The following is a 13,094-nucleotide window of genomic DNA, read 5'->3' as shown; positions in this document are numbered from 1 at the left end:
AACACTAACTCATCTGCACGTTACCTAGAATGTTTTGTGCCATTGTGCTACAAAATTGTACCATTGAATCAATTAGCCCAGAAACAAAGAAAACCCGCAGCCCCATAATAAAAAGGCGCCGAAGGTGTGGGTGCCACCGCCACAAGCTCACTTAGCAAAAAAAGTTTTTCAAAGCGTCTCGTGTGAGCGGACCAAATCTCTTATATTGAAATATCCCAGCTTTTATCTACGAGTGCGAATCACAAATATTTGCCTCTATCTTTTATTAGCCAAAATAAGGTGCATATAGGTACTTATAGGTATGGGGGGGGGGGGCTACTATTCTATGTACCTTACACTATTGTTCCACGTGGTTTCCACACCTGTTCAGACATTTGTCCCATCGCAGCTCTAAATTTGAGATACCCGTGTAATATAGAATTCGTTTGCCTGACAGTGGGAGCACCGTCGGATTGCTGTCGTGGCTTCCTCGTTGCACGTGAAACGCTGTCCTGCCGGGAACTTCTTCAGCGGACAGCAAAGCACAGCATGACGTCCAGTATGACGTCCAGCATGACGTCATACAGGACGTACAGCATGACGTCCACAGCGCAGCATGACGTCCGGCCGCTATATTCGTCAAGCCAACCTCCTCTCTCACGATCGGCCGTAGCCACTCGCTGCCCGCTCCATGTTTCCCTCTCCCCCTACTTGCAGCGCGCTCGGCGGCTAGAAACCACCGCTTGCCTTTTGCTTTCGTGTTGTTTATGGCTAGGCTTCAAGATCGTCGCCTGACGGTCTCTCTTAGTCTCTCCTTCTTCCATAGCTGCGTCCATAATGGCATCGTTCTAGGCCCTGGCAGAGTGCTCTTTATCGTGACGACCGAACAATGAGGCGTATGTAGGCGTGACGCACATCGACGCGTAGTGAAAACGTCGACGAGAAAGCGAAACTCAAAGACGACAAAAGTAACGAGCCACGTTTGGGGCTGTCAGCTGCGTATAGCGGGAAAATATTGCCCAAGCCTTCCGACGCAGCATTGTTCAGATGCGCTACCGTGTTTCCTATACGGTAAGTACGACACGGAGGCTACGAGGACTTCTCACAACTCGTATTCGCGACGAAAATATCGCGCGTTCCCTATGACAGAAATATACAAGTATAGATCGCGTAATTGGATGCAACACGAACTTTCGTTCTTATGTGCTGCAAAATACGACGTATAGCCTACATGCAGCGCGTCGCAAGTTTTTGATCTATGTCACAACCGAACCAGTGGAAGTGATCCATATTTGCGACCGGCGACCGCAATACACCTCTTGCTCTCGCCGACCTGCTATATGCGTCCCATACTGGAAACACAAAGATGCCCAAATAGTACATTATTCGACGTAGCCTTACGTCCACAACTTGTAGTTGTAATTGACGAATCAGTTAAGTAAACAACGTCGCAGAATAAGAACAACTGCACCACGAAACGCACGGAGTGGTGTGTCCGTGCGTGGATTCCAAAGCGTTGCCTGCGAAGTATGTGACGAAGTATACGGAAGTTTGACAGGCCTAGCAGGACACATTTAAACGAAGCAGATATTGCATGACATTGCTGTGCGGCTGTTCTAATAAAACTGTATGCACAGCAAAACATTCATTTACTTACCGGAGTAGTCAGGGACATGGGAGTAGTCCTGTGGCAGGTATTCAGGCGCGTAACCGGGTTCGTAGAAGTCAGTTTGCGCTGCAGGATCCACGGCAAGTAGAACGGAGCCATCAGTATACCCTATGCGTAATGAAGCTATACAGCACTCAGCCAAGTTTTGTTATTAGAACAAATTTTTTCACAAAATATTGTGAGGTTTCCGCGCAACAAAACAGGCAACGCCGCTACGGCTGAGTTATATTGTGTGTTGTTGATAGTAAGACGTTCAGTTGGAAAATACTTTGGAATAGCGATTAAGTCATTCCTGAAAAAGTAGAACAAGACAGTAGCAACCATAAATTCAACAAGGTTGCCAGAGTTCATTATCATCTATTTTGGTTTCGCAGCTTTATCGCTGTCAGCCATTTTACATGCATATGTTTACTTACTACATATGTTTTATTGCTTCATGTTATATATGATCCGAAGTCATCCGAGGTCACATAGCGCCATGAGACATGTTTTGGTCGTATGTGGTAGTTGAAAAGCGCATGACATTCTGAAATGCTTTGGCTTTCGTCGCTTAACATGGAAAGCGTACGTGGCTGAATATAAGACTAATTTATGGCTATATGTGGCCAATGAAAGAAACCTTAACAGAAGTGCGCATTATTTAAGTAAGGCAAGTGGAAAGCGTATAATAAGGCGCCCTACCTAAAACCTACGAAGTTGCGAGCTGTAAGTAACAGCTGTTTCAGATTGCTTGCCTGATCGAAGCATTGAAAAATGCAAGAACAATGCACATGGATGCAAAAAGACCCAATATTGCTCATTGTCGTCTTGATCACTTCGGAGTATTTCTAGCGGTGAGACTAATTAACAAAATCCAATGAGCTAACTTGCAAAATATCCATATTTAATGCCCTACCTTCAATGGATAAGTCACAGAGCAATTAAAGGAACACGGGATCAATTTGCTTTCGCGAATATAGCCGGAGTGTGTAATTTTTCGAGGCGTCAGGGCACCGAAAAAATACATCAGCCTAACTATATATGTATATATATGCATTTGCCCTAAGCACTTTGTGCACCATGATACAAGTCTCAATGAGCAATTGGGCTCATTCAGGCTAAACATTTCATTATGCCATAGGTGATAGCGATGGCTTACGAGATGGTCGCTATGAATGTCGCATCGGACGGCCTCATTTCACCATGTTTATTAGAGTTCGAATAACTCCCCGTGTCTAGTACACTCTAGACATGTCTCACCGCCTTTATGGCGACACCAACATTTCAAAAAGAAATGCCTCAGTGGGGAGCCCGCGCTGGACCCATTCCCCCATTCGTTGAGTTTTATACAATAATTACTACTTGTCTTGTCTCAATCGCCTTGGCGCTAGTGTCTACGGGAGTTGCAGTGGAAGCGTTTCAGCTGGCAGGGGAGTCACATGTGTTTGCCTATACTTCGTCCTTCTGGCTTCAAACGGCTTCGTGAATTTTAAACTCATAAATTTCAACAATGTACTTCGTACTGAATAATCAGGAAAGTGTCATCGAAATTTTTTGACGGCAGGATTCGAACACAGGACCTCTAGCAGAAAGGCTCGATATTAAAACCATTACGCCGCGGACACATGCATCGACGAGTGACGTAATACGCCCATGTGATCTTTTTTTCGCGAGCATGCCAGTGCCTATGGACACTTAGGCGTGTTTCGATTTGACCACCTCGACAAGCCGAATCTTTGTAATTAGTAGATATATTGCGTGATAAGCAAAGCAACAACAACGTCTGAATCCACAAGCTCGAATACCAGACAAATTCATACACTCATTCCTATGGTGGCTGAACGATTGTAGCGCCAGAGTTCCCTCTAGTAATTATTGTGGGAAACTATATGCCCCCTTTACTACACTCTAGCCCTACCTCATTGCTTTTAGGCATTCTGCCACTGAGAAACAGGCTGAAACAACCTCGAGAGTTGCCATGGGGACTATACCGTATCCCACGTGGTCGCGTCACTTTAGATGCATGCAGATTTCTTGACACAGTTCAAGCCAAGACCGCTGTATCATCTGCCAAAAAAAACGTTGCTATCTTTCTTTTTGGGGGGAGGAGGGGCGGAGGGTGTATTCATATCGATCCTATCACCCGCTAATAGTAGTGATTGATTCTGGTGATAACGGAGGAGTGACTTCGTATGGCCGGATGAATACGAAAGGCAGAAAGAAACAGTAAATGGCAGGAACAATGAGAAATATGCCGATGCCGCCCGGTTTAGGGCAGACAAGGAAGTTGACCGGACATTTTGGAACGATAAGCATGACGCGCACAGCGTCGACGCACTGATAACGCCCGACGCATCCAGTCAAGCTGTGTCCATGGCTGTGCGCGTTTCGAGTACTGTGCGCGCTGCTACACGTTCCAGCAGCCAGTCCTGTGAGACGCTGAGCAGATGTACCCGAAGGCGAGCGGCGAATCTGCTGACGCCACATCGCAGCATGCCCTACTGAAAACTGTTCCCTCCGCCAGTTAGTCTGCATGTTATCGCGCTGCTGTATGCTAACGAAGTGACAGTACAGGTTGTTTATTTCGGAAGGGGCATTTTGGTTGCGAGAGGCATAGATAAAAATGGCACGAGAAATCATCGAAGCACAGCCTAGTTTCTAAACAGGGCAACAAGAGTTTCATTATATGGCTTCGCTGCTATTTTCATGTCGCGAAATAAGTGACACCTGTGGCGGGTTGGCTTCCGCTGATTACAATTTTTTGCGTGTCTAACCTGCGTTTTTTTTTCCCGTTTCCCTGGTTAAAAGTTCACTCATAGCTGCGCTCAGGAAAGTGAAGTTCAGTTGTAAGTTCAGCTCTGTGTGTATGCTTTTTCTGCCGTCCTTGTGTAACGCACTGGAAAACATCGATTACGCCGCGCCTCTTTTGGCCCAACGCTCAACCGTGGGGGATTTCGGCTGCTTCATTTCACGCCAGCACTCAATACTGTGCGGAAACTTGTCTAAATCGCCAACAGAATGTCGCTCAGATATCTGTGTCGGCTGTCCGCAAGATATCCACATCCTTCTCGAATTCAAATCCCCAACACCGCTCCAACCGACATTGGAGTGATTGACCCGCGCTGAATGACGTGGAGAGAAGCCCAAGTGAAAAGTTGCGTCATCGTTGCAACATGGACAAGGCTGAGAATCACTCACCCATTTTTTGTCCTTTCCGGATTCTCGGTGAGTCAGCAGCGAAGAGGTGGCTCTGGAGCTTGCGTCGACAAACTGGAATAGACACAGCAACGGGAACGTCGGTGTCTTCCTCTTTGTTTGCTTTCTCGTGCCGCGTGCCACGTGCAGATATCCCGTGGAACGCTGCCTATCTGGCTGGCGCGTTAAATTTTAACGGTCGCTCAACGCTACCAGCCAAATGCCCGAGATGAGAGGAAAGAAAAAAGCGAGAGAGAAAGAAAGATACAGTAAAAGCTCATTAATTCGAACCGCAAGGGGAAGTCGCTTCAGGTCGAATTAACGAAAGTTCGAACTAACGAAAGTGAAGGAGAGCAACAGTACACTGTGATTTGGAAGCAGTAGGGCATGTCAGAAATATGGCGAGTCAGAAAGTGATGGCGTGTGCCGTGGGCACACGCCATCTTCAAGTCGAAGCTCTGGGTCCCACTGTGCCACACCACCGATGTCCACCGAAACGAACGCTAGCCGAGGCTTAACACCATCACAATGAATCGCGACGGCCGATACCTCCTAAGCTGAAAACAGAGGTGCACAACCGATGAAGACTGCCGAGACAAAGACGCTGAACATGTGAAGGTGGCGAAGGTCCTGATTCGTTGGTTCTTGATTGCAAGCGCAGCTGCGACGTACTTGATTCGCTGTGTTTTGGCGATTGCCGTGACATCTCCGCACAACATTAGCAGCTGTACAAGATTTGCAAAGCCTCCGAGATTCGCAATGGGCAAGAAGTCTCGGAGGTTACGTAGAACGGAGAGGCGGCAGCCGCCGCTGCCTTCTGGCTGACCCTGCGTCGGTTAGATTTTTTTCCGATTTTGCCTTCTCTCGCCGTTCTCTCCGTTTCGGAGGCAATACAGCCTTGTGTGTAGGCAGTAGGCTCGTTTCTCTGGCCGTGTGCCAGGCGAGCGTAGTTCGAATTATCCGTGAGGGAACCTTCTCGCGTTAGAATTAACGGACTTTTTTATGCATAGACTTCTGTGGAGCTTGGCAGGACCAAATCGTACAGTTCGAATTATCCATAAGTTCGAATTATTGAAGTTCGAATTAACGAGCTTTCACTGTATAAGGTTTTAAAAAATGAGACGGAAGAAGTGCCAATATTACCAATAGTGATAAAGCGAAATGCGATTGATCATAATGAAGAAAACCATAGTCTACGAAAGCAAAGCAGATATAAATCTTTTCGCAGATGTCTGTGTGCTTTATCGTTCAATTACTAATCCCTCTGAAGAAGCATGTTTGCAAACGGACTTGAATGCAATTTCTTCATGGTGCAGCGAATGGCTCATGGCACTTAACACCCCTAAGTGCAAACACCTGTGTATCTCCAGCCGTGCTCCTGAATACACCCCTCGCTATCTTCTTAACAACACTCCGTTATCATCTGTCTCATCGTACAAGTACCTGGGTATTCACTTAATACACAATCTGACCTGGAAAATGCATGTGAACTACATATCTAACCAGGCTAACCGCACGCTCGGATTCTTGCGGCGCCATTTCATAGCTTCTAACAGCACCGTTAACCTTCATCTAGACATGACGTTAATGAGGCCTAAGCTAGAATATGCTTACTTCATTTGGGAACCTAATCAGATCACTTCAAGTAACGCTTTATAGTCTATTCAAAACCGCGCCGCCGTTTTATTGTTTCAAATTATTCCCCGAACAGCAAGCGTATCTGCAATGAAATCTCCACATGGTGTTCCCGTTCTTTCTCAGCGCCGCAAATATTTTCGCTTATGTCTTTTTCCCATATTTATTGTACCAACCCTATTTTTAAAGATACGTTACTCCGCTTTCCATTTTATATATCTTCACGCACTGAGCACAACTTCAAGGTAGGAATACCGTAATGCCGAACTAGCCTTTGTAAAAATTAATTTATTCCTCGAACTGGAAATGGCTGGAACCACATCCCGGCCTTTTTGAAGAAAACTGCCACCGATTTTGTATGCCCCTCCTCCCTGTAATGCCTCTGGCCCTGAGAGTACCGAAATAAATAAATAAACAACAACAACAACAGCAGAGAACGACATGAAAAGCGGTCCAGCGGTTAAAAAGCTCATCTCCTCTCTACCAATTAAGCACAAATGAATAAAGTTAATAAAGAGAGAAGACTATGAAGACGTGGAATCGGCAATGGGTAGAGTGAAAACTAAATACACTATACTAATGGGCGACTTTAATGCCAAGGTAGGCAAGAAGCAGGCTGGAGACAAGGCAGTAGGGGAATATGGCATAGGCACTATGAATATCAGGGGAGAGTTATTAGTAGAGTTTGCGGAACAGGATAATATGAGGATAATGAATACCTTCTTCCGCAAGAGGGATAGCCGAAAGTGGACGTGGAGGAGCCCGAACGGCGAGACTAGAAATTAAATAGCCTTCATACTTTGCGCTAACCCTGGTATCATACAAGATGTGGACGTGCTCGGCAAGGTGCGCTGCAGTGACCACAGGATGGTAAGAACTCGAATTAGCCTAGACCTGAGAAGGGAACGGAAGAAACTGGTACATAAGAAGCCGATCAATGAGATAGCGGTAAGAGGGAAAATAGAGGAATTCCAGATCAAGCTACAGAACAGGTATTCCGCTTTAACTCAAGAAGAGGACCTTAGTGTTGAAGCAATGAACGACAATCTTGTGGGCATCATTAAGGAGTGTGCAATGGAAGTCGGTGGTAACTCCGTTAGGCAGGATACCAGTAAACTATCGCAGGAGACGAAAGATCTGATCAAAAAACGCCAATGTATGAAAGCCTCTAACCCTACAGCTAGAATAGAACTGGCCGAACTTTCGAAGTTAATCAACAAGCGTAAGACAGCTGACATAAGGAAGTATAATATGGATTGAATTGAACATGCTCTCAGGAACGGAGGAAGCCTAGAAACAGTGAAGAAGACACTAGGAATTAGCAAGAATCAGACGTATGCGTTAAGAGACAAATATCATTACTAACATGGATGAGATATTTCAAGTGGCTGAGGAATTCTATAGAGATTTATACAGTACCAGTGGCACCCACGGCGATAATGGAAGAGAAAATAGTCTAGAGGAATTCGAAATCCCACAGGTAACGCCGGAAGAAGTAAAGAAAGCCTTGGGAGATATGCAAAGGGGGAAGGCAGCTGGGGAGGACCAGGTAACAGCAGATTTGTTGAAGGATGGCGGGCACACTGTTCTAGAGAGACTGGCCACCCTGTATACGCAATGCCTCATGACGTCGAGCGTACCGGAATCTTGGAAAAATGCTAACATAATACTAATCCATAAGAAAGGGAACGCCAAAGACTTGAAAAATTATAGACCGATCAGCTTACTGTCCGTCGCCTACAAACTATTTGCTAAGGTAATCGCAAATAGAATCAGGAACACCTTAGACTTCTGTCAAGCAAAGGACCAGGCAGGATTCCGTAAAGGCTACTCAACAATAGATCATATTCACACTATCAATCAGGTGATAGAGAAATGTGCTGAATATAACCAACCCTTATATATAGATTTTATTGATTACGAGAAAGCGTTTGATTCTGTCGAAACCTTAGCAGTCATGGAGGCATTACGGAACCAGGGTGTAGACGAGCCGTATGTAAAAATACTGGAAGATATCTATAGCGGCTCCACAGCCACCGTAGTCCTCCACAAAGAAAGCAACAAAATCCGAATAAAGAAAGGCGTCAGACAGGGAGATACGATCTCTCCAATGCTATTCACAGCATATTTACAGGAGGTATTCAGAGACCTGGACTGGGAAGAATTGGGGATAAAAGTTAATGGAGAATACCTTAGTAACTTGCGATTCGCTGATGATATTGCCTTGCTTAGTAACTCAGGGGACCAATTGCAATGCATGCTCAATGACCTGGAGAGGCAAAGCAGAAGAGTGGGTCTAAAACTTAATCTGCAGAAAACTAAATTTATGTTTAACAGTCTCGGAAGAGAACAGCAATTTACAATAGGTGACGAGGCACTGGAAGTGGTAAGGGAATACATCTACTTAGGGCAGGTAATGACGGCGGATCCGGATCATGAGACCGAAATAATCGGAAGAATAAGAATGGGCTGGGGTGCGTTTGGCAGGCATTCTCAGATCATGAACAGCAGGTTGCCATTATCCCTCAAGAGAAAAGTCTATAATAGCTGTGTCTTACCAGTACTCACCTACGGGGCAGAAACCTGGAGGCTTACGAAAAGGGTTCTACTCAAATTGAGGACGACGCAACGAGCTATGGAAAGAAGAATGATAGGTGTAACGTTAAGGGATAAGAAAAGAGCAGATTGGGTGAGGGAACAAACGCGAGTTAATGACATCTTAGTTGAAATCGAGAAAAAGAAATGGGCATGGGCAGGACATGTAATGAGGAGGGAAGATAACCGATGGTCATTAAGGGTTACGGACTGGATTCCAAGGGAAGGGAAGCGTAGCAGGGGGCGGCAGAAAGTTAGGTGGGCGGATGAGATTAAGAAGTTTGCAGGGACGGCATGGCCACAATTAGTACATGACCGGGGTTGTTGGAGAAATATGGGAGAGGCCTTTGCCCTGCAGTGGGCGTAACCAGGCTGATGATAATAATGATGATGATGAATGAAGAGAGCCAGAAGCTCTGCGACGCGACATTACAAACAAACTGAAAGACCAACAAGGTGTCTTTTATTTTGTGCGTTCTAAGGCGTAACACCAATTTTTGAAGTACTTAGGTACCGAAGTGGGCCTAACATCGACTCGTTAAGGCCACAAAGCACAGCGTGTCATTTTTCAAGCGCCAAGTTTAGCACCTCAACATGCTGATTCAGTGTTATTTCCAAGACCACAGTAGTGTTCTTCGTTAAGCTGGAGTGAATTCTTAGTTGTCGGTAGATAAGAAAACCTATTACTAAATACATAATTATATAATAATTATGTTTTACCTCGAATAACGCTATTTGGGGAGCGGGTGAAGGGTATTCTTTTGGTGCAAAAGTATCTTCATGGCCAAAAATAGAGGAGAAGAAATTGTGTTAATATTCATTTATGTCATTTGATTTGTAACGTCATCATCAAAAAACAAGAGAAAATCGGCAAAATGCTCCAATTTTCGTAAGCATTCGTGTCTGGGCTGTTTCGTGTTATGCTAACTGTTCTTCACCTGGGGCCCTATAACGTAAAACTATTCCAATATGTTTTTATTCCAATCTCCTTGTGTCAAATTTGCGTACCTGCCGACGCAAGCATCGGGCGGTCACCCGCAGGGTTGTCTCAACAGACCAGTCAAACGCTCTCCTCGTTCATAGGAGGTCATTTTGTTTGCTTGAAAAACGAATAACATTACCTGCACTGAGCGGTTTGTCTTATCTAATTGGCTCACAAGAGGCTAGGAGCGCGCTCAAGTGGAGAGGGATTCGGTGAGGCCGAGCCACTGCACTGAAAATCGATAACCTAATGAGGAGGGTGGTGCCGGCGTCTGTGATTGGTCCGTTTCCCCTGACTTACCTTACGGTGGCTCATCGACAATCGCGGCGGCATGCAACGGAAGCTCAAGAATGAAGATAAAATGGATCCTCAGAAAGAAAGAGTTGGCAGAACGAGGTCGTAAACATGCCGAAAGTGCTCGAAAACGTTACGCGCCAACGCAAAAAAGTTTTATTTCATGCAAATAAACCCATGCTGCTTGGCAGGTGCGAGTAGCCAGTGACTCAGCGATCGGCGGCAGCCATCTTTCCTTCCTTTCGGAAAGCGGCAGCCTGCTGCTATTCAGAAGGAAATTCAGTTTACTTCTTCATATTAATGCATCTTTAACGCGTACACTTTGACGCGGTGAGTTCTTGAGGTTTTGTGGCGTCGCATGACAGACAGGTGTAGTAGGTGCAGACCTAAAACTTTTGACCAATAGCCGAGGGCAAATGGCGAAAAGGCGTCGAATAAGAAATGACAGTTTTTCTATCGGCCAGTCAAATCTTGCATAATCAGTGTGTACACGCCATATTATATGGGGAGCTATCGTGATTTTGGTGATGTCGCGTGATAGACAGGTGACGTGGGGGTGGTCCAAAAGTTTTCACCAATCACAGAGGGCTGATTACAGAACATGAGCAGAAAAGTTTGGAATAGTTTTACGTTATAGAGCCCCTGCATACCCGTTTGACGACGAGAAGGTTGCAATTGTCGCATTGCATCTCGCACACTGCATGGTTTTGTGCAAACACACAGCGTACTTTTAAGCAACGTAATGCGCGGGCAAAAGTGACATGGCGAAAAAAAAATTAAAGCTTATGCAAAGAGCACGATGTCACGTGGTTTTTCTTGTTACTTTTCTTGTTTTTTCTTTCACCAGACGAATCGGCATAGACGTTGTTTTTGTCGCCGCGCAGCGGAAGCAACCAACCGACAGAATCAACCCTTTGCAGACGGCTCGTCTGCCTGAACCGTTGGCGCAACGCAGGGTGGCACGGAAAAACATGTTAGAAAACAAAAACGTAAAAAAATCTCGTTACGTACGCCAATCCGGTGAAGGTCGGGTTCATCGCGCTGCCGGCATGAGCTGTCTTCTTGCCGGACGGGTTTTCCAGTCTGCTTAATTTTTCTTCCTTCTTTTATTCTTGTTGAATGGCGTTCTTTTTTCTCCACTTTAGCAGAGAAGCCCGACTTCCGCAGGGGGTAACAAAGAAAACGAACCGCATGGTCACCTGACAGCAGTCGTACATCGCAGCATATCTCTCCCCTTCGTCGTAATCTGGCGTTTCCGGGTTCTTTCCTCTTTGGTAATCGTGGTGACGTCATGATTCTGCAATATTTATACCCTGCGCAAAAAAAAAGAAGTTCTTTCTGGTCGCGGTGTGGGCAGCCATTGAACAACGAGGGCCTTGCTGTTTGAGTGGATGTATGGCGTTCACCTGCCGAGCAACAGATTGCAGAGTCGATTGCCGGCTTCGGCAGTCGCAGTCCATTGATGACGCATTAAAAAAAGAAAAGAAAGAAAGGGCCGCTCGTGCAATGAGTTTTTAGGTTCGGCGCGCGTTAGAGTAACCTCCGGTTGGCACGATTATCCTCGAGCTCTCAACCCCAAGCCATCCTCATCATAGTCTCATTGAGAAGTTGCGCTCCAAAAACATTATCTTCAGGTATCGAAAATAAATAAATAGATAAATAAATACATAAACAAACAAACAAACAAGTAAATAAATAAATAAATAAATAAATAAATAAATAAATATATATATATATCTCCTGGGCCTCAAGAGTGACGAACGGAACCGGCGCGGTTACGTGAAAACGTATCCATTCTTCGCCTAGAAGTTTCATTCGAGGCGCATTACGTAGGTGCATCGCCGATGAAACGCATCAATCAACCACTCAATCGATTTAATTGCATTTAAAAAAAGGAAACCCCTATGCGGTGACACACAGGCAGAGAGAGAGAGAGACAGAGATAAATGGGATGGGAAAGGCCGGGAGATTAACCGGACGAGATTCTGGTTTGCTACCCTGCCTGGGGGAAGGGTAAGGGGAAATGAAAGACAGAAAGGCAGCACAGAGAAACAGTAAACTACCGGGCAAAAAATGTAGGAATGGTCGTGAAAGTCCATGGGAATTACAGTCTCCCCAATGGGCCACACGAAGGTAAAAAGTTCAAGAGTGCCTTCACTCTCTTGTGGTTTGATGACTGTATAGGTCGGCGCTCCATGACTGCCTGCTCCGAAAACGGCCCGTCATTAAGACCACACGGGCGAACTTTGCCGATAAGCTTTGGCTATGTGCAAGATGTTGCGAGCGTAACAGAAAATCGCTACCCGGTGGTCGTGAAATGATTCCGGCCACTACAGGTAAGATTTACGGTTTTAAACTCCAGAAGTTTCTTCGATGCTTCTGTATAATTCCTGCAAAAGCACTCGCAAATGTTCAGACGTGGCATTTGGTGTCAATATGAGCGTCCACGAACGCCAGCAGCTGTAACCGCACGTTGTTGTGTTTCAGAGCGTTCGAAGCTCTTGCAACCCAAAATCCTCCATTATTCAGCTCTTGTCACACACGCCGAGTTTCCGGATGTGCTCATTTGCCAAGCGTTCACGAAATGTTGAAATTATTGCGATGCTTCAGCAATTCCAAAGCTGAATAAATCCGATCCCAAACTTTACGCTTTTTTGCCACATCTGTCCGCTCAAACGGCTATCCCGCTATGCATCCACCACGTTTTATTATGTGCCAATACCACCACAGTGCATTCGTTGCATTTGCGCATCCAAGCACGGTGTT

General features: G+C 45.6%; 1 protein-coding gene across 1 annotated transcript in view; it reads right to left on the bottom strand.

Moving 5' to 3' along the window:
* The window catches only part of LOC135912633 (uncharacterized), a 41,282-nt gene extending 36,309 nt beyond the window's left edge, over nucleotides 1-4,973 (bottom strand). The window contains exons 1-2 of the mRNA XM_065445122.2: nucleotides 4,826-4,973; nucleotides 1,637-1,714 (exon numbers count right to left, since the gene is read on the bottom strand). Of these exons, the coding sequence (XP_065301194.2) occupies nucleotides 1,637-1,714; nucleotides 4,826-4,829 (82 nt within the window). The 5' untranslated portion in view covers nucleotides 4,830-4,973. The remainder of the gene's footprint in view (nucleotides 1-1,636; nucleotides 1,715-4,825) is intronic.
* Nucleotides 4,974-13,094: the final 8,121 nt, after the last annotated feature.

This window comes from Dermacentor albipictus, chromosome 7 (genome assembly GCF_038994185.2).
Source record: "Dermacentor albipictus isolate Rhodes 1998 colony chromosome 7, USDA_Dalb.pri_finalv2, whole genome shotgun sequence".
Taxonomy (NCBI): Eukaryota; Metazoa; Arthropoda; class Arachnida; order Ixodida; family Ixodidae; genus Dermacentor; species Dermacentor albipictus.
Note: the sequence above shows the minus strand (reverse complement) of the source record. Positions and strands in the feature narration are given on the sequence as shown.